This window comes from Cottoperca gobio, chromosome 4 (genome assembly GCF_900634415.1).
Source record: "Cottoperca gobio chromosome 4, fCotGob3.1, whole genome shotgun sequence".
In the NCBI taxonomy this organism is placed as follows: Eukaryota; Metazoa; Chordata; class Actinopteri; order Perciformes; family Bovichtidae; genus Cottoperca; species Cottoperca gobio.
The window spans coordinates 18,233,378-18,255,837 of record NC_041358.1 but is presented as its reverse complement, the minus strand read 5'-3'; the positions used below and the strand labels follow the sequence as shown (position 1 = coordinate 18,255,837).

General features: G+C 38.0%; 1 protein-coding gene across 2 annotated transcripts; it reads left to right on the top strand.

Moving 5' to 3' along the window:
• Positions 1-17,449: 17,449 nt before the first annotated feature.
• hykk.2 (hydroxylysine kinase, tandem duplicate 2) lies at positions 17,450-22,250 on the top strand. Of its 2 annotated transcripts, none has more exons than XM_029429866.1 (5): positions 17,450-17,522; positions 18,309-18,617; positions 19,578-19,720; positions 20,585-20,765; positions 20,909-22,250. In XM_029429866.1, exons 2-5 carry the CDS (start codon positions 18,314-18,316, stop codon positions 21,349-21,351), a joined length of 1,071 nt encoding a protein of 356 aa, XP_029285726.1. In that variant the 5' UTR covers positions 17,450-17,522; positions 18,309-18,313; the 3' UTR covers positions 21,352-22,250. The 2 variants fall into 2 exon arrangements, with proteins under 2 accessions (XP_029285726.1, XP_029285727.1); XM_029429867.1 differs by lacking the exon at positions 17,450-17,522 and adding an exon at positions 17,850-18,021.
• Positions 22,251-22,460: the final 210 nt, after the last annotated feature.

Below are 22,460 nucleotides of genomic sequence, written 5' to 3'. Positions count from 1 at the left end.
ACCACAGTTCTGCAGTCAATTGGCAATTTGTGCTCATGTCTGTGAGTCTCCTCCACACGAGGCTGGCTTACCTAAGGATTCATGTTTGTGCAACACAGGGGTACAACACAGGCTTGCAACACAGGGTTGCACAACCAAATGCAGTTGTTGTCCATTTATGCTACACACAAAAAAACATGACAAAACAGAACATAACACAAACAGTAGTAGTTGTACATTCCTGAAGTGCATTTCTTTGAATTTGCTACAGGAGGAATATAAACCAAAAAAAAACCAATGGTGAATTTTATGTGCAGATAATATGCTCAGCATCGTTAACATAAAAATCATGGGAAACATTGTCCATTAACTTTGATGTTTGAGCATCAAGCATCATTGATGCAATCACAGTCCCTCTCTTCTCGTCTCACCAAAGTCTTGCTCTAGGATCTCTTCCCCATCCTACTGGGCGGTCACTCTGCCCTCGGTAGTGTTTGGTTCGACAAGTCAGGCTCACTGGCTGGGTGATCGAAAGATGCCGTGGGCGGCAATCGCCTCAAAGTCTGCTGCACTTAATACAATCACCACGCTTCCTTCTCCGATGTTGATGATTGTATCTCTGTGATGTGCCATACGGACTCCAGCAATAAAGATGAAAAGACAACAATTAAGTCGAAAATGTAGCAAAGTTCTTGGGGGCTTCTAGCCGCTGCATCCAAATTTGTCGCCGTTAACTATCTCCTAGCATATGCATCTCTTTCTTTGTGTCCAGTGGGCTTCTGTTACCCTAGCAAGACAGGGAGTCTTATCAGTGCAGGCAGCCGCAGGAGATGGCAGCCGTCACCATTATGTGGCTCTTGAGCTGTGTTTCCCAAACTTATTTTCTGGGGACCCATTTTTTTTATATGACAAACTGCGCGAGCCAATTCACAATAGGCCTTATCCATAAATCGTGAGAAAAGCAAATTTATAAATAAATTTATAAATTAATTAATGTCCCTGACCATTTATTTATTATTATTTATTTATTTATTTATCTATTTATTTATGACCACACGCAAAAGGTTGATGGAATTTGCTTTTGGTACAGCTTGGGTAAGCTCACAGATATCAACATCACGTCAGACACATGACTAACACACAGACATTGTTAACATATTACCACAAGGCAAAATCCATTGACAGTATTTACAAGATTGATACATGGGTTTTATGTGAAGTACTGTACATCAGTCATGGTTAGTGAAAAGTGTTTCTTATTGCAGTGGGGGAAAATAAATTCAAATTAGATGATTTGTCGTGTAAGGGACCTATAGCACCTCCTGGAGTGCATCACCTGGAAGTGGGCAGGGTGAGAGTGGTCAGATAACTTTTATTATTCCTGTCCATTATGTGCTATTTACGCATTTCGAATATTACCGCAAATATCTAACTGTGCATATATAGGTGGTAATAGGTGGGGATGCTTGCGTTTTAGTATTGCCTTAAATAAAGTTCACAATGCAGATAACGATAAGTTGTAAGTTACCTCCCGACCTTACAACTCAGCTGTTTCTGGATGTCATATTTGCTGCCCTGTCACTTGCCTTTACAATTGTTATTCAATACATAAACATTTCACCTGTTGTACCAGTAAAAATAGTCAAGCAACATAACAAGGTTTCCACAAATTCCTTTTCCCACACATACCTTATGTAAAACAACGTTGCCCATCTGTGCTCTCTTCAAGCTGGATTGAAAAATCCCCTGCTGCCTTGAGTCTTGAAAGGCTGCTCCTCAATGTTGTCTGAAATATTATTAATTCTTCGGGAAACAGTGTAAATATTCGGAGGAATGCCTTTTAATCCTTCCGTTGACATTTCGTCAATGACTGTGCTAACCATGCAGCAAACAAGATTACTTTTTCTGCAAAAAATGTGGGGCTGTTTCTCAATGGCTACTAGGTAAAATACCACTTAGGAGGCTGGCTGGGCTTTGTCATCTAATTTCACCCTTCTATGAAGAAGCCTTTCTTTAAATAAATGTAATGGTTTATTTGTTAACTCGTGGTTAATTGTATTTTTATTTTTTTTTTAACTTGAATACACTGAGATAAATTGAATTGTGATCCTCTATATGTCCTGTACATATGGCAGAATTGACAATAAAGTGAAGTTGAGTTGAGTTGAATGGACACAACAATATTTAAAAAAATGGTCTTTGTATGGCCCTACCCCTTATTTTGTCTTCTTAGTAGGAGGCTGTTCACCTGATCCCTCGACCCTTTACATCTGTGAAGTCATCAGCGGGTGGCCAGTAGCAGGGATGGCCTTTCACGTTTATTATCATGCTGGCTTCCCTGACGGACAGTAGGAGGCTGCAGAATCTGTTAATTATTATGGCGGAGTGTGGTAGAAATACCAACAATCTCCCACTTTTGGCTCAAAGGTGTACTGCAGATATCTTAAAGAAGTCTTAAATAAAAGATTGAAAGAAATTCTGCTAATTTATTTGGCGACCCAAATAAAATCTTGCTGCAGAAAGCCCACTACTGGGCAGCATTGGTCAGCAGCTGCTGGACGAAACCGGCCTCTTCTTCACCAATTCATCCACATCACCCAAAGAATCGATAGCCACAGGAAATGGGCACAAAAAGAAGATATTCCAGTTATAGAGGTGGGGCAGGTGAACCCACTCTCCCTCAATCAGAAATGGACTTTGGCTTTGACAGATTCTGTCTATATTCAGTCAATGATTCATTAATGTCCTTTTCAACCAGGGACATTGTTGGAGGTTATGTGCACACATATCCTCTGGTAACCTTCCATATTAACTATGCATGGGCTATAAGCAGCAAGCATATAATCAAGAGCAGAGTTAGCCTCACATACTCTCTTATTTTAGGCTTTTAGAGGGTAATGGGCCATAAAGAGGAAGTCACAGTTGCAACAGGTGGGCAACTGTATATGTGCTGTGCTCACTGGTGACACACAGCTGGCTGGTGCTATTTTCCTGTGAGGGAGAGGAAATTGGTTGGGGTGTTGGCAGAGTGCCCTTATGTTCCTTACTCTCCACTATGGAAGATCCAGTAAACAAAACTGGTGTTTATCATTCCCAGACAGATGGCCTTGTAGAAAGATTTAACGAAACGCAGAGCGGTAGATTAACTCAGTACCATACCATCCTTCTGAAAAGATGGATTGGACCAGTGTCTCCGTAATGATGAGTAATGATGGATGAGTTTGGGCCAGAGGCTTTAAATTCCAGCATTGAACCATCTCTCACTGAGCCAGAGAGCAAACATGTGGAGTTTCTCCACCAGTGATTGATTTGCTGGTATGTTTGCTAAGAGCAAAACCACAGAAGTGGCAATCCCATAAAGTCGACTGTCATTGGACTTACACATGGCCCAGGCCAGGTCTCAGTGCCTTGTGGATTGGCTCAGTGTCGCTAGTGTTGTTGGTAGCAGGCAGCAGCATCCATCGGTGGTCAAGAGCAGGTGCTCTTCCTGGAGATAAGACATTGGGGTTTGCCCAAGGCCCTAACTTTGCATCATTGACGAGTAAGATAATTGATCTCCCTCTGATGTGCACAACCTCTGTGAACTGAGTCAGACGAGCAATCTATATCAATTTAATCTCTCGGCCTCCAGTAAAGATGTATCTTCCTGATACAACACATAAACAAAATAATAATTACAACCAAGGATGGGGCTTTAGGATGCTGAATTACATTACTTGGATGTGTGTATGCATCGAAGTCTATACATACATTAAAATTAAACTTTTCCAGTCAAACAAATGATTGTAGCAGTTCGCTGGACCCACCTTATCTCTGAATGCACAGAGATGAAATAAATAGTTTTTTTCTTCCATCTGCCTGTATTTAGAATGGCAAACAAGGTTATTATTTTTTCTCAAAATGTGATACATCTTTAGAAAATATATTATATAAAGCTGAAACTTAAAGGAATTGACGGAAGGGCACAACCAGGAATGGAGCCTGCAGCTTAATTTGACTGAACACAGGAAACCTCACCCGGCCCGGACACGGAAAGGATTGACAGATTGAAAATTGATTGTAAAGAGCAGCGATGAGATTCTCAGGCCACCGAACTACAACCCCTCTCCTCCACGACTACGCCTCGATATCCTGTCCATGAATATCACAAACAGGATTGGTGATAAAGCGCAGCCCTGGCGGAGGCCAACATTCACTGGGAACGAGTCCGATTTACTGCCAAGTATCCGAACACAACTCTCGCTTTGGGCGTACAGGGATTGGATGGCCCTCAGAAGTGACCCCTCACCCCATACTCTCGCAGCACCTCCCACAGTATCACCCGGGGAACCCGGTCATACGCCTTCTCCAGATCCACAAAACACATGTAGACCGGATGTGCGTACTCCCAGGCCCCCTCCAGGATCCTTTGTGAGAATGAAGAGTTGGTCCGTTGTTCTACGACCAGGACAGAATCCACATTGTTCCTCTTCAATCAGAAGTTCGATTACCGGCCGAACCCTCCTTTCCAGTACCTTGGAGTAGACTTTACCAGGGAGGCTGAGAAGTGTGATACCCCTGTAGTTGGCACACACTCTCTGGTCCCCCTTTTTGAATAGGGGAACCACCACCCCGGTCTGCCACCCCCTAGGCACTGTCCCAGACTGCCACGCAATGTTGACGAGGCATGTCAACCAAGACAGCTCCTCAACACCCAAAAACAAAAACAAACAGTTAAATCAGTTTATTGCCTTTTTGATAGTTCAGGTTATTAAAACACTCTTGTGATTGATAATTAACTATATTCAGAGCCCCTGAAGACAGCTCCTTATTGTTGAATCAATATTTTATGATTTGTCAAGGATGTTTTTTGAAAATATTACTGCACTTCTTTGGGACAGGGATTTCTTTCATTTTACAATCCATATTGTTAATTAAGACAGAACAATTGCCTCCAGTCTCAATAATCAAAACAAAGAAGCCTGAGGCAAGATGATTTCATGAGAGAGCTCCCAGTTCACTGAACTGTGTATGAGACAGACTTCTTTACATCTATTCATGATTGCCTATTCAGTGATCAGTTTGACATTGGTAAGTCATTTTATTACCTGGAATTTTTCATGAACCAAGAGTGAATAATTTAATAGTAGGCAGATAGCATTTCTGTTTTTCATTAATGATACATCTCTGCCGAACAGATGTTTTCAGACCTGGCTAATGAATGTTAATAAGTGATCACACTGACCTTATTATAGAGTTTCACAAGGCTTCATACCGGGAAACAGTATTGTGTAGGCCTACTTTATATATCACTTACTCTCTTCATGTGAAGTCTGCAAAGCAAGATATCTTGTGAAATTTTGTTTCATTTTCTTAACACTGTTTTTATGATGTTACATTTTAGCTAGATCTAAGATGAGATAAGATACAATGATATAAACCTTTATTGATCAACAGCGGGCAAATTTGGTTGTTGCAGCAACACAAAGAAAGCAATACAGATAAAAATAGAAAGTATTATCAGAGGTGTATTCTACTAAAATAAGAGTATAACACAAAATAGAGATACAGAAATTACATGGTAAAGTGTTAATAAAGTGAAAGAAATAAGATGCTTTATTCTTTATACTTTTTTACAATTTTACACACATAGTTGAAATGCATCTCTTTGCATAACCCTCCTAGAAACACCAAACACATTTCAGATATTCTGTGCCTTGCTCAAGGCCACCTCGGCTGTACCCCGGAGGCAAACTGACACCTCTCCAGATACAATTTCACGCTCCATACTTGACCAATATGGGGACTTCAAATCAAATCCAATTTATTTATATAGCCCAATATCACATTTGTCTCAGTGGGCTTTACAGACACTGTACAGCATACAACACCCTCTGTCCTTAGCCCCTCACACCTCACTAGAACAAAATCCCTAAAATAAATCCCACAATTGAAGGGGGAGGGATGCCTCTCCCAGGACCGGACAGACGTGCAATAGATGATGTGTGTACAGAATAAGCAACATAGTAAAAATATAACGATTTAGACCAGCGATCCTCCGGTTCCCATGCCATGTCCCCACGGACTTACAGTAGCGTCTCCTGCCACACTAGATAATAGAATAATGGCAGAACGCTAGAATGGAGCTGTAAAGTAAAGTGTTTCCTGATCACGCAGGAACATGAAGTTGATATGCCATCGTCAGAACCAGCAATGCTGCTGCTGACTGCTAATCACTAACTGGCAGCAACAAATGCATTTTAATCCTGACATTCAAGTTTTCAATTTATATACTAGAGTCACTCATAGTGCAGCACTAAGAGGGTAACACACTGTTATTTTTGGTTGCGTGGTGTCTGTGTGGGTTAAGTTATCATTGTGACAGTTTGATAGCTTGTGCGCTCAGTGAAATCCATTATTTCTGAAAATTGTTTCATCAAACGGCGATGATTAAATGGAGATTAATCTCGCTTGCACTTTTATAACTGGAGGGTTTCTTACTACAATATTTCAAAACTTTCATGAAGACAAAACCAACAGGAAATATAATTTTTTTTCACTTTTATACATAGAAATTAGACTTTCAGTAAATATTTTAATTAAAATGTCCTAAATCTACATGTCCACCGATAAGAAAATACTTATAAATGGCTAAAATAATAAAACTAAACAACAGACCCACAGACTAAAAGAGATGTCATCAGCTATGTGGTGCTCTATGATTTCCTCATTCACAAGTAACTAACAAGTAAATGATCTTGTTTCTGGTTGAAAATTTGGTTGGGAGAATAATAGAAGTAACCTGTTATCAAGAGCGATGTATTTTTTATTTGGATAGATAATATACTTGTGATTAAGTAACAGGATTTCCCAATTTATTTTTCTAAATGTCTGCTGTGAAAATGGATTATTAATTAATTACATTTTTTTTTTGAGGATAACAATATAGTACAAGACAACTATATGTGGACATGCAGTGGCATGAGGAAGTCATATTTTTATCAGAGGGATGCAGTGTTAGAGCTGTAGACTATATGAGAGAAGGGTGTGTGACGTAAATATCAGGGAATTGTTGTCTGCTAATGAGAAATATTTATAAAAAATTATTACTGAAATGACTGGTGTTGCTGTGAAATACTTGTGTGGATGAGAGGAAGCGAAGGATAATGTTTTCTGAGGTATAATACTATCCGTCTTTACTAAAACATACATCACACCAGTGTTAAAATACATAATTTTCTATATGATTTAATGAAACCAGCTAGATAATATGAGAATATGCCTTTCAGAATTGCTGCGATACCTACAATGTGCATATTGGAAACAATTTATAAAACACGATAATTGGTGCCCATTATCTGCAGCTGTCTTTTAGAAAGGATTGGCAGTGGTTGCTAATGTATTGTCACAATATACAATATCACAGCTCGGTAAATAACTGTTGGTATGACACAACATTACCGTATCAGCGGGTGGTATTTTAATGCTGCACAAAAGCAGGAAAAGCCTATAAAATAAGAATATGAGGAAACTTTATAGGCGTCAGTGTGGATAGGAAAGTGCTACTCAAGTAAAACATTGGTTATTCACTCAGTATGGACACAAATATCTTAGTTCCAAATCATTTCTTATGAAAGGGCTGATTTAATTTCTCGGAATAAGTGCAGATCGGGAACATTTGACTTGACACATAATGTCAATGTCATCAGTCCAGATGAAGAATGAATAGGCCCTAATCTGATCGCTCCAGATAAGGTATGTATGCTGGCTATTTAATATGTGACGTAGTAAAATGATGTATATGATTAGTGTAGCCATTAGGCTATAGCTTTATAGATTGAAATTGCATTTTTATTTACAAATGGCGTTCTCTACAGGTCCGGTGCTTGACGTGTTCAACTGAACTGAAGTATATCTAATGAAGTCATGGGAATACTTCCTCCATGATTAGACACTTCACTGCCAAGCATGGAGCTGCTGCTGTTAACCAGGGAAAAAGAAGTGGGTATATTTATATTATTATTATTATTATTATTATTATTATTATTATTATTATTATTATTATTATTATTATTATTATTATTATTATTATTATTATTATTATTATTATTATTATTAATAATCAAATCAAATCAAATCAAATTTATTTGTATAGCCCAATATCACAAATTATACATTTGTCTCAGTGTGCTTTACAGACTGTACAGGTTACGACACCCTGTGTCCTTAGACCCTCGGAACCCCACAAGGAAACACTTCCTAAAAGAAACACCATAATTAAAAGGGGAAAAATGGAAATAACCTCAGGGAGAGCAACAATAATAATAATAATAATAATAATAATAATAATAATAATAATATATATATATATATATTATATTATTATTATTATTATTATTATTATTATTATTATTATTATTATTATTATTATTATTATTAACTAGACACACTAATATAATATGATATAACTGTATTCCATGACTCATAGCCTGCTTCATTTAAATGCAATTTCACATAAAAGCTTATTTTCTTTTATTCGTTTTCTTTCTTTGTCTTTATTTATTCGTCGTAGTGGACCGGAAGCGAGAGCTGGATGAGGCGCTTGTGAATATGGTGATGAAAGACTCACAGCCATTTTCCATCGTGGATGACTGTGGCTTCAAGGAGTTTGTGGCATTGCTTGATCCCACATACACTCTTCTATCCAGACGGGCTCTGAAGAACATGGTGGCATCATTAAAACGACTGACAGAAACAATACTCACAATTGATAAGATACACACCTACAGAAGAACAGCCTCCACATCAGCTCCACCAGCACCAGCAAATGGTGAAAATCCATCATCCACAGGTAATGTTACAAATTAAAACCGTGTAGTACTGATGATTACAGTCATGTTTGTCTTTCAGGTATTAACCTTTGGGAAACTCTGGACAGAGATAATTCTGAAGCAAGGAGGGCAAGGAATGCCACAGCGGATGCTACAGTGGAGGTGTAGCGGTACATGACTGATCCACCGCTGGCAAGATCAGAAGATCCACTGGCTTACTGGCTGAACCATCAACCATGTGTACCCTCATCTGTTTCAACTAGCGAAACAATTTTTATGCACCCCAGCATCATCTGTTCCTTGTGAGCGAGTATTTTCCAAATGTGGAGAAGTTGTAAGCAAAAAAAGAAACCGGCTCAATCTAAAAACTGTTGAATGAATAATGTTCCTCAATAAAAATCTTTGAGTGTTCCCCATCCCACATAATCACCCCCTGCCAGAGTTACACAAGCACACCCAACCTATGCCATATTTTCCCAGCACTCTCCTCAATAACGCAATACACAATTTCATTAATCTTTATTTGTAAATAGAACATGATATTCAGTCTTAGTGTGTGTGTGTGTGTGTGTGTGTGTGTGTGTGTGTGTGTGTGTGTGTGTGTGTGTGTGTGTGTGTGTGTGTGCATCAAATAATTTTTAAGGCAAATCCGCTGTAGCCTTGCACTTAGTAGAGGTCACTGTAACTGAAGCTTCGAGTAATGAACCCATTTCCGAAGCAATTGGCTGAAAAACATTAAACATCTAACGAACAGGCTGAGACCTAATAAGCAGTTATTTTCCTATAAGTAATGATGAGAAGTGACAGTATTATCAAATTGTAACAAATTACTTTATTAGTAGTTGTATTTTCATAACTGATGGAAAAAACACGAGGATGTGACCCAGAGAATATTACATGCACCTGGTCATTTTTGCTCTGTGCCACTATTTGTAAGTTGAACATGGGTATTCAAAGGTCTTCAGCTTCTGTCAATGCATGAGAGCATATTTACAGAGTTACAGAGTTTACACAAATAACATGAGTTGGGTGGCAAATAGCAACATTTGCATATTTCTCAAATTACCACCAAGCGGGATGCACTGTTTATAACTAGGGCACAACCTAAAATGTTTGTTTCCTAAATCTGAATGTAAAGCCACAGAAAGTGATTATTGATAGACAATGATTCTTTTTTTTTATTACAGTTCTTCAAATAATGGAGCAATAAGATGGACATATCAACAAACAAACAAAACTCCAACTAGTGTAACACAAATTACCCCCCAAAAACAAGTTACACACACTCCCTTGGATAACTAACAAGACTAAGCATCTACAGCACATGCTTTAAGCTAAATGCTAACATCAGCATGCTGAGGTTTAAGGTTTATCACGTTCACCATCTTAGTTTAGCATTGTTAGCGTGCCAATATTCACCAATGAGCACTAAACACAAAGTACAGCTGATGGAAATGTTATTAGTTTTGCAGATGTTTGGTCATAATCCAAAGCATTGGACAATGAAATGTTGTGCTGATGATTGCTAAAATAAAAAAATCAGGGGAAAGTCATTAGGTTTCATCCTCTGTGTATCATGGAAATTTGTACCACATTTTATAGCAATCCATCAAATAGCTGTGACGTTTCACAAAATAAACTAAAATGTCAACATGCTGGTGGCAGCAGAGGAAAAGTCTGAGGATGAGTGAGTAGGCTTTATTCTCTGTAGATGATACATATGAACATTGAATGTTAATCTGGACAAGATTAGCCTTGCCGCTATCAGCATGGTCTATTCACAAAGTAGGCTAAAAAAGGGCTCAGTTGGAGGATCAGCAGGGCACCTTGGCTTATATAGACTGACTAATGTCACTCAGGAGGAGCTGATTGTCTACCAATGTATTTAGCTACAGCCATTTCCATTCAGAGCCAATCAGCTGATCCAAGATCCAACAAATAACAAAATACAACCACACACTCATACACACTATAGCACAAATTATGAGGATTATGACTTTGTTAAAGGATCTTAAAGGTGTATCCATAAGGTCTAACAAACTTGTTGAATGCATTTCCTTCCTCATAAAACGTTTGCCAAACTGATTCTCTCAATATTTTAAATCTAGCATTGTTAACATTCATGTTTATTACATTGCAGTCTTCTTCTTAACTGATGTTTTTGGTGCATTGCAGCATGTTACCACTATCTGTTGATCAGTGGAATAGTGCGAAACCATTGGCAGCACAGTGTATCGTGTCACCAGCGTGCATGAGCTAAACAAAAACGGTGACGCACTCATAGAAAAAGATCCATAGTACATCTAAAGCCTCACAGGGTATATTCAATATCCAAAATCATCTCAAAATCAACAGATGGACACAATTGTTCCTGTGTTCTGCATGGGCTAGAATAACACAACTTTAATGTGACTTCACGTAAAAGTTTCAAAGGTTTTTTGCCAGTGCCATTAACTTACCCCTGTGTTAGGAATTTAATTATGTTTATAAGAAATGCAGAGGGTCAAATGCCAAACCTTTTGCAAATATGTGAGGGAAAAGTAAGGGAAAAGTCAAATAAACACCTTTTTTTTGACAAATAGTTGGCTGCTATTATATGAAATAGGCATGGTATGTTTCAACGCCTATTCTGGCAGTTATGTACCGTGAACCATGTTGTTTACTATCCTTGATTATTGAAGGATATTCATATGCAGTATTAATGCTGACAGTCAACAGTGTCTGTTTCACGTGTTGCTCATGGGACATTTCATAAAAACAAGTCATAAAAAAAGCAAGGGCAGATTGTGTGATGACTGGACAAGCTAAAGGCCATATCATAAATATGAACAGGATGGCAGATGGAGGCAACAAACCCAATGCATTTAAATGTTTACCTCTTTTCCCCTGAGAGGTCCTGTTGTGTACGAGGAAGGTGAAATGCTTGTAATGTTTTCCTTTCTATAAAAATAATCACATTTAGATGTAAAGCTGCAATAATAGATTCAAAGAAAGATTGCAATTTATTCATAAATATAACAAGCGGCTACCAATGTGTCCACACCTCTTCTTCGTGTCATTATACTTAACCCTGAGCTCAGGGTTATTACACGCAATGTGGCCAGACCATAAAACGGCTTAAGACACAAATACACTGGACTAATATGGTTTTTGGTATTGTCACACTAGTGACATTGGGGATGATGAAGATCATGTTGTGTGCCATAACACTTAAAGGGAAAATGTGCCACCTTTTATGTGGATGTCCAATTAGTGTGGATGGTAAATGTAGACTGTAAACTGTTCCTCAGTGCGTGTTCCCTTGACCAAGAGTTTTCCTGCACGCGTAGCCGTGCTGGCAGTGCCTACATGTACCAAGATGCATTGCTTGCAAGCATCTGACACACAGGTTCCCCTACAGCCATGTCCTCTTGCACCTTAGGGAAATATACTATATACTGGCTGATTGTACCAATAAACACACACAGGGGCTCTTGGTATAGTCCTTGGCTTGGGCTCCCCCCTGCTGCCCAAAAAACATTTACCCCCAAAAGAAATGTCTGTAAAGGCTCTGTCACACATATTCGTATGAGAGAAACGTATGCCGGCGCATACGAAAATTTGTCAGAGTCCAAATACGTCGAACTTTTCATCGGATCGGAAAAATTAACATATACGGATGCGCATGTCTAACCTATTGATAGCGCATCACTTCCTAATACAAAATGTATCAGACGAATGCCCAACGAATGCATAAGATATACAAAAATATGGCGTATACAAAATATCGGCAACACGCTGGTGTACATTGATATAAGGTAAGTAAGGTATAAGTAGTATTCTTTAAGAGCTCACTGTGTTAGGTTGTTGAACGCTGATGTTTTGAGCATGTTCAAAATTACCGGACGTACCTGACCGTGTGCTTCATAAGATATGCAGACGTTACGTTACGTTAGACGTTACGTAACGTTACTCCCTCCCCCCCTCTACACGTTACATTAACATACTGCTCAGCCGGCTGTCCTTGTGTTGTGTGTTGTACATTACTCCTACTGTTTATATGTTGTATATATTACAATATTAATTGTTAATTGTACATTTTTTATAATTATGCACCAACGTTACCAGAGCAAATTCCTTGTAGGTGGAAACCTACATGGCAATTAAAATGATTCTGATTCTGATTCTTATAGAAGTCCTTACTTTTGGGGTTTTCTCCTCTTGCGCAGCCCTTAATACTGCATATGTTCATTAATGTCTGTGATGTTTATTGAAAGGAGTGTTATGAAATTGACCTCTGGATTCACTAGCAATCTATCCTTGCAGTTTTATTCACATTTTCAACACAGAGTGAGATGACATTATTTCATGTGAAATTAGTATATACAGTATATGAAGATTGCAAGACTTCCTGGCAATATCACTGCAGTTTGAGGCTCAGACGTGAACTTCAAGAACATAAAGCTCTTTAAATGTTTGAGCTGCCAGTACACTGTCTATCTTCGCTAAGTGCTCAGAGTTTCATAAACGTCTCAAGATTATTCATTTATCTTGACAGTCTCTACAATCTGTACAAGTCCTTTGTACAAAACACGTCTAAGTCACAGCGAGGTGGTAGTTTACAGCAAATGTCAAGACACAGCTTGGACCAATTTCCACAGCATCACAACTGCCGGGTCTCGGAAGGGATCCCACAGAACCTTTAACTTATTTATCACACAATGGTCTTTTTGATTCAAGCAGCCCATTTGTGATTCTTTTTGCCTTCTTTATTTCTTCATAGCTCATAAACTGGGAAATCTAATGGAGAAACCATCTCTTCTGAGTCTTTTGTTGGCAAAGAGTTGAACGTGATCACACTGAGATTTCTTCATACAATCTCACTCCTCCTTGCTCCTTTCGCAAATAAAGTGTTCAGGCAGAAGAAAAAACTGTTTTTGGTGTTTGTGGAGAAGTGATGGCCTGTGAATCTTGACCTGGACATGAATTATGAGGCTACCTAAAGCAGAATGTGGCAAGTGGCTCCACGGTATATATATGAAAAACCAATGACATTTTTTAAATCACTTATAAAACGCATCTTTTTAAAGAGCCTTTATTAAAATGTTAAATGTCTACCTTTTGCTGAGTGAGGCAGATTGAGCACAGTAATGAAAGTCTTTGCGTTTGCAGCATTATGACATTTACCAAGACAGATCACAAGCAGCGATCTTTGGGAAGTGAGATACAAAAGCTCACTTGCAATTACCATGTATAGCCATAGGTGAACAAAACAGAGATCTTTGAGATTGGAAGTTTGTACGCATTTAATTTTATTTCCAACGTCTATGCTGTTATTGCTGAGTGCAGTGGATGTTAAGCTGACTGACGTTTGTTCATACCATTTATGTTTAGTCCCAAATCAAAAAGTAGTGTTGGTTTTCCTGTAACCATGAAAACAATCATTCCCCAAACTTAACAAAGTAAAACTTTCATTTTATGTTTAGGTTTTAATGGTCCCAGTGGACAAAATAATTTTCCATGTTTCCATTAGCACCATCTAGTGGTGTTGTAAAGATCTTCATATGGCTTTGCATGTGGTTTTTGTTGGATGCAATGGAATGAGAATGACCTCTATATCTATGTGTGGCTATTTACGATTAATAACTGTGATATGACGATGGTGAAACAAACTATACTTTGTTTTAGCCTCCAACATAAATTTAGATTTTGATGTATAAACCAAGCATTTTGAGTGGTTGCTATAAGAATAGAAAAAGCGCTATATAAATGCAGTCCATTTACCATTTATCTGTACTTCACTCCACTTATGATCGGATGACGCGAGATGCATCTGAACAGGTCCATAGATATGCTCTGAAATCCATATAGAGCTCTTATAGATAACCTAATGTATATGATTCTTTTCAAATGTAATTATCAATGCAATATTTTCGAAGTATGAGTTAAAAAAATAAGGAAAGACAGCATCTCTCACCAATATTATTGTGAATTAAAGTTACATAATTTCTATATCACAGCTTTTCCATTATAGAGGTTTTTCACAAATTCTTTAATGTGTTTGTTAGATAATGATATTGACCAGGCAGGCACAAATAGCAGGCGGGCTACATCGTATGGGTCTAAGGCAGGGGTATTCAACTAAAAGGTCCAGTTAGGGAAAATTTCCACGAGCAAAGGTCCGGAGCATCTAATCTCTAACTTGCGTTATGAATTAGTGTGATATATACTGAAGTAGCCTAGTAGCTGTATCAACGTCTGCACGTCATCAACAACTGACTGTCAAATCTAATAAAGAAAATACAATTTAAAAACATTTCGACACTTAACGTTGAACTATACAATATAATATTAATATATATATATATAATATAATAATACTGTAGATCGGGTTGCATTTAAAAATAAAATTGAGAAAATAAATAAAATAGCTTTTGAAAAATTGTGCATCTTAAAATAAAGTGCTTAATTTTAGAAAAATGTTATAAAGTGTAGCAGCAGCTTGAATTTCCCTTTTTCTTGAACTGTTTCACATCTTGATTTAACAGTCTCAACCAATGTTAGAATAAATCAGTCTCAACTCATCTTAACAATTGAACAGTTTAACCCAGACTAGCACATCCACTGTACGTAAATACAAAGATTACCAGGAATGGGTAGCAAAGGGAGTAAACCTGTGGAATTGAAAATCCCTTAATAATGTATTGACTATTCTTCGTGTGCAATCACGTGACAAAACTGTGTAACGTATGCGTGCGACGCCATGTTGAATGATATACAAATAAAAAAAAGCGAACAACTACAACAATACAACTCCGACTTCTTCAAAGTATTTTGACTCTCTGGAGTCCTCTGCAAAGGCAAGATTCAGAGAAAAAGTCCAAATTTGCGACCTTGACCCGTACACGCTAAAGCCGTCGGATTATATTGAGGATTTAGAGTCATTACCGCCGATTGAATATTCGGATATTGTGAACTATCTTGTGCTACAAACGTCGTGGGCAACCAACGCACAAATGAAGGCATACAAGAGCTTAGATGCTTATAATTTCTTTGTTTCTGGCTGGGTTGGTAGTCTTCTTACCAAACCAGTGAAAGATGACAGGGTGCTCGTCCATGCCCGTGTAAATCACTCTCAAAGAGCTCGAGATACACCGCTCAAGCCGTGGTTTGTGAGTGAGAAGAGCGGCGATATTATCCTCGCTAACGTAAATGTAAACATAGCTTTAGCATGAACTCTTACCAGATATAAAGTGGTCGCCACACACACGGGTGAATTGTGCTTTTCTTCTGTTAAATCCTTACTATTTAGGTTGCTAAACCACAGTTTACGGCGTTCGGTAGACAGTAATTCATCCCTCTTTTGTGGATCGTTGTTTTTGATGATTGTAGGAAATCTAAAGAACCATTTCTCTGGGTCACGAGTAGCGTTATTACCACAATTATACACTGCGCACAAGGTTGGCATTTTCTTTCAATCTTAGACGGTTAAATACAAAGAAAATGATGAAGCGTTGCAGCAACTCACACGTGAGCGGCCGCCGTCTTGGTTGTATATAACATCCAACATGGCTGAATTCCGGGTTGGGAAATAAGCGTGACGTCACATGCACACGATCAATAGGTCAGGGTCCGGATAGGTCTGTTAGTGACCCCTGGTCTAAAGGGTCTATTTAAAATATTTCAATGCAGCCCATCATTGTCACGGAGACAAATGTTTTTGGGAAAAAGAGAGATCTATAATAAGGTCTATTTTAAGGGCTTCTGGGATGAGGTTTGGCTACTTTAGGATATGTGTCGTGTAGTAGTGTCTTTAAAGGCAAGACTGCGCAAGATGATAATGAGGTTTTGATCGTATGAAGCATACAAGACACTAACAATACTTTAGGAATAAGGTCTAAAATGCAATTTGTAGATTTGAGGGGCATATTTATTTTAACAGAAATTGGAATTAGATCAAATCGGACAGGCACTTTGTGTATTATGTCTATATATACTGTAGTTAGATGTAGGTAGGTCAGTAACCTCCTGATTTACAAAGTAGGTATTGCTTACATATCGAGTATTTTAAGTGAAAATTGGGACTGTGTGAAGTACAATATGGATCCACAGGCTCTGTGGAATTTAAGAGAAGTTTGGATTAGAAATTAGAATATTAAATTACTTCAGATGTCTTTTGGAAATTTTAAAAACTTAATTTCACCATAAGAAAAAAAGGTATAGAAAAAAATGTTGGTTACTATGATAAATAATGTTGATTTATTGAATTCAAACATTATACCAAAATAACAAATTTGCCAGTTTTATGTTTATGTTATGTTTTATGTTGAAATTTCAAACGGAAGTTACTTTTTATTTGGATTCTTCTATGACAATATTTTTACCATGAGCTACTTCGACCGGTGCTCTTCTTCTGCTTCCAGCTGCCATACCATCAAAATAAGACACCGGAAGTCTATTTTCCTGACTTGATACTGGTACTGGAAAAACAGTTATACATTTTGTACGCCACCAAACAAACGAACTAATAATTATGAGTCAGATTCATCCCGCCTACCATAATTGTATTATGTGTCACTGCCAAAACCGACAGTCTTCAGTTTTATACATACCTGGGGTTATTATATTTTGAAAAATCCCACCGGATGTAGATCTTTTTACAGTTCTTTAGTTCTGTATTACGATAATAAGAGAAGGAGACACACCCCACGTAACGTGCTACTATCACCCATTGGTGTTTTTACACACCATATGGTAAGTTTACTAAAATGTGAATAATGTCTGTTATTATTACTTGGTATGACAGATATTTCATGTAGCTAGCATATCGTTATCTCATGCAGTGTGTTGAATACGCACACTGTTACTTGATTTATTAAAGACACCTGGCCGCAGTGATATGTGTGTGCTCTGCAGTTTAAGGCAACCTTTTTTTCTTTTTTAATCTACGTGACTGCCATTAATACTGGCAAGTCTAAACACATAGAAAACGCTGTAATTAATGCTAGAACAATTGTCAGTAGTGCATGCGGAGTGGTGCGGTAGTTATTTTTGAATGAAACTCGAACTTTTTGGAAGTTGTGCTGCTGAAACCAAGTTTAGTTTAGTGTATATTAGATATATCACAGATAGATCACATGTTTCCAGAGACTAAGATGTCATTATCTAGTTTTTTGTGTCTGTTGCCAAAAACATAATTAGAGCCAAAAAAACCCTGCAAATGATCACATTGGAAAAGACGGACTTTACAAATGTATGTCATTTTTATTCGATACAAAGTCATGGAACATTCAAAGTGTTATTTAATCAACTGTTTATCAAAAATAAATAGCACTATTACAAAGGGGAACAACTAAGAACTAATTACAAAAATATTTAATTTAATTTCTAAAGACGCCTGCAGCTTGCTGTAGTACACCTTTTGGAAGTTTCAGACTAAAATTTGTATTGAACATTTTTATAAATTTACAAGGTTACTGTTATGCTTTGGTTTTGTAAATGTCTGCATAATTTTTGTGATTGCGTGTTGTTTTCATTCAGCAATAATGTCAGTGAAACACGCCAAACCCAACTTTAGCCAGTCTCAGGTGGTTGAGATGGTGAAGAGACTCTTTAGGCTGACGGCATCAGAAATTCGCTCTCTGCCAAGCTACGATGACCAGAACTTCTATGTGGCGGCCATCGAGGGTGGCGAGTACGTCCTGAAGATAATGAACTCAGAAGACAGTAAGAACCTCTCCCTGATTGAGGTGCAGACGCATGCAATGTCCTTTCTGCACCAGAATGGACTTCCTTCCCAAACAGCCCTGCCTACCATCTCAGGACAGCTCATGAGCCTGGAAGAAATAGGTATGAGATCAGTCACACAGATCAGACCTGAGGAATAATGTCATTGCATCCATATAGGCTAGTTAAACAGCATCTGGTACTGTGTTTTTCACAACAGCTTTGCAGTCAGTTTCTTTCAATCAGGTATACAGTAAATGTATTCAGTCTTATTCAGTCGACATTCATGAATCACTTAGAAAATAACACGCAGGTTGCATTGCAAAAGCCTTTTTAGATGTGTTGGAGTTACCTTATAAATAAGAACAATCCAGGACGTATGTGAATGTGTATATTCAGTTGAAGCAGCTGTAGGCTTGGGTCGAGAAGGTTTGTAGTAGAAGCAGCTCAGTAGACATTAGTGCAGACACATTTTATGACACTTCTGTAACCTTTGGCATTTTTGTAGGACTTCTTTCCCACATTCATTTGATGCATTTCTTCCACACTCCTATACATTACTCTGACAATATTCACTGATCCTTGAAGGGTAAATTCTTGTTTGTAGAAGATCTTAATTTAGTTAGAGATGTTCCGGATTCTCCATATTATACATCATCAGTATATATGATTGTGAGCACATGTGTAGATGCTGAGTATTTAAAATTGGTCCTTGTGTAGATGCTGTTTCAGAGAGAGAGAGAATAGTTGAGCTACACTGTAGAAACTCGACCAGTTAGATAAGTACACCAACACGGCCCGCCTCAAAGCAAAATATCACATTTATTGCGTCGTCTTATGCAATATAGGAGGTCGTGGCAGATTCATGTCCTTAGTGATAATAGTTTATTTTTTTGGTGTAAGGTTTTGTGTTTAATATGTAGAGTTTTGCAAAAACATTCTATACATTTTAAGATAAACAATCAGAAAAAAAACTTGTAATACTACACACTCTAGCAATGTCAGAAGGTACAGGTCATGCTTTATGAGGGCTAAGAGTGAGGGCAATGGCTGTAACACTATTCCTGTCTTTACCTTTGGCAGATTGTGGCTATGGCTTTCAGAAGTACCTGGTGCGACTGCTTACTTATTTGCCTGGAACCACTATTTCCAAGGTTCCTTTAACGCCACAGTTACTGTATGAAACCGGCAAGATGGCGGCCAGAATGGACATAATCCTACAAGAGGTATAATGGTAAAACTGTGAAACTGTTAAGTAATTTGCATTATGTTGTAATACCATCAAATCTGAATTCCTGAATTGTTATGACAACAAAGTGTTGCACTGTGAAAGTCTTTGTCTCAAGACACAACTTGAAGATTGTTTTAGGAAATGTTCTTAAATTACAATATTTACCACTCCAGATGTTGTTTTGAATTTGAGTTCTTAAATCATGAATTTACTAACCACACTGTTATGCTTCTTCGTTGTGACCCACGTTTGCATTATTTTAGAATCTAATTCAGATAATGTATTGAAATATGCGGCTCCTTAAAAGGTCTTAGAAGACATTAAATTAATTAAACTTATTAAAAATAAGGCCTTGTTACTATCTCTTTGTTTTGCCATTGCAATTTACAATCTTAAAATAATTGGTAACTTCTATTTTCTTTAAATAATTTACAGAATGTGTCTCGCATTAACGTTAGATCAGGATAGCGGAACCAACACCACCAATATTTTGATTGGGGCCGGGACGCTCGGAGCATAAGCACTATATAAGGAAGGAAGTATACGTACAATGAAAATTGGCTATTCGACCAAGATTTTGCGTCATGGCTAATACCGGTACCAGGCAATTTATATGAGTGCAGGAACTGTTTTGGCTATTGTAAAGTTGGTCTAGAAATTCATTACAAGTGGCATTTAAAAAGTCTTAATTAGTCCTAAATCTAACTTTCCTTTAGCTGTAGGAACCCTGATGATGATAACGTACTAACCCTTCACTGCTCAGTTAGCTTTGCTGAGTATACTTATTTTACTTTTACTTATTTCTTTTACTTTTTTCTTCCTGCCTTCTGCTTCTCAGTATTATCATGTTCTTTTCCAGATGGAACACCCTCATCTCGCCATGCTGCAGAGAGAGAATTTCCTATGGAGTCTGTCAAATGTGTCCCACCTGGAAGCATACATCAAAGTATTGGATGGAGATCCTCTTGAGAAGCTTGTGAAGTCTGTCATTCATCAGTACAAGACCTCTGTGGTCCCTAAACGCTCCAATTTCCGGAAGTGTGAGTATGACTTAACTTTTTAAACACTCTTTTGCTCACCTCCCTCGACACAGCTCGTTGGCACCGTGCATACTGTCATCCGAGACTGTATGTGTCACTGAAAACATGAGTAGTTATGTTTCTGGTTTACTTCCTTTGTAAAGGCATTAACCATGGCGACTTCAATGACCTCAATGTGCTCGTACAACCTGATGAGAATGAAGGCCACAGGATTTCTGGCATCCTTGACTTTGGGGACATGAACAATGGCTACTACATCCATGAGCTAGCCATTGCTGTCATGTATTTGATGACGGAGCATCCTAAACCCGTAGAGGTGGGTGGACCTGTCCTCGCCGGCTGGGAAAGTGTCCTTCCCCTCAACGAGACGGAGAAAGATTGTTTCTACGTGCTGGTGCTGTGCCGCTTCTGCCAGTCGTTGGTTTTTGCTCGTCACTCTGTGATCTTGCATCCGGAAAATGCAGAATATCTGATGATTTCATCCAAGAGGGGCGTCACCATTCTCCAACAACTCTGGGAGCTCGGAAAGGAGCAGGTGGAGAAGGTGTGGTTTCAGAGTGCTGTTCAACTCAGTGACAGAAAGTGAGAAATATATAAGGAAAGCCATTCACACATTTCAACCACAATAGGTTGATTTAACTGAGCCTTTGGTACAAAGCAAGTATGCTTTTAAGATTACCAGTTAAAAACAATAAATTGTGTTTTCACAGTAAAAACATTTTACTCTTGAGATTCAGACATAGTGTAGTATGAATAGTGCAGTGTGTCTGAATCAGAGATGGGTAAGCAAAAAGCAAAAAACGGTATGCAAGTCAAAGTATTGATACACTATGGTGACGCTATGGTACTGTAAAAGCCATAATCGTCAACACAATAACTATCAGTGAAAGGGTAAGAAATCATTTTGGGAAAAGGGCTGTGAGTAACTGATCCTCATCACAAAGAGTCATTATTGGAACCATAAGTGACCTGTCATTACATTAAAGAAACTCATGTTTAATAAGTGCCTGATATCATGATGGTTCATACAGTCCACTGGACTTGTGTACCTCGGTGCTCTTCTGTACATTAACAAGCCACTTGGATGGACATCGGCTGTTTGACAAAGCCACAAATGGTTTGTTAAAAGCACATCAACCTAATTGTCTGCACTCATGCATTACACGTACACAAACACATTTTGGTGCTGATGATGTTTGTGTCCAAAATCCCTCCCCATTTACTATAGACTGTGCTACTTACTGTCTGCCATTTTATTTCAGTATCCACATTCTGAGTGTGTAAACTTATGCTCCATACATTATAGAGTTCTCAAATATTAAGGAATTTAGAAATAAATATTCCGTCAACCAAAACAAAAACACAACATCCTTTTGTAGCCACTAGAAAATTAATTTGCAGTGGGAAATACCTCAACATTCTGATTAATGTTAACCATTTAATAAGTTTATACTGCTCCAATTGTCTCAATAAAAATAAAAACTCCTTCAAGTGTCATATTTCTTTCAATATGTGTACTAATAGTGTGTATGAGTGTATGAGAAACCATTGAAAGGGATGTATATGTATATATTTCTGTTCCTGTTGGTATTTTCTTTTCTTTTTCGAAAATTGCTAATCGGAACATTAGCAGTTATTACCAGCCGCTGGTATTGTTTTCACCTTGTGTGTCATCATGGCAAAATGTGGTGCTGC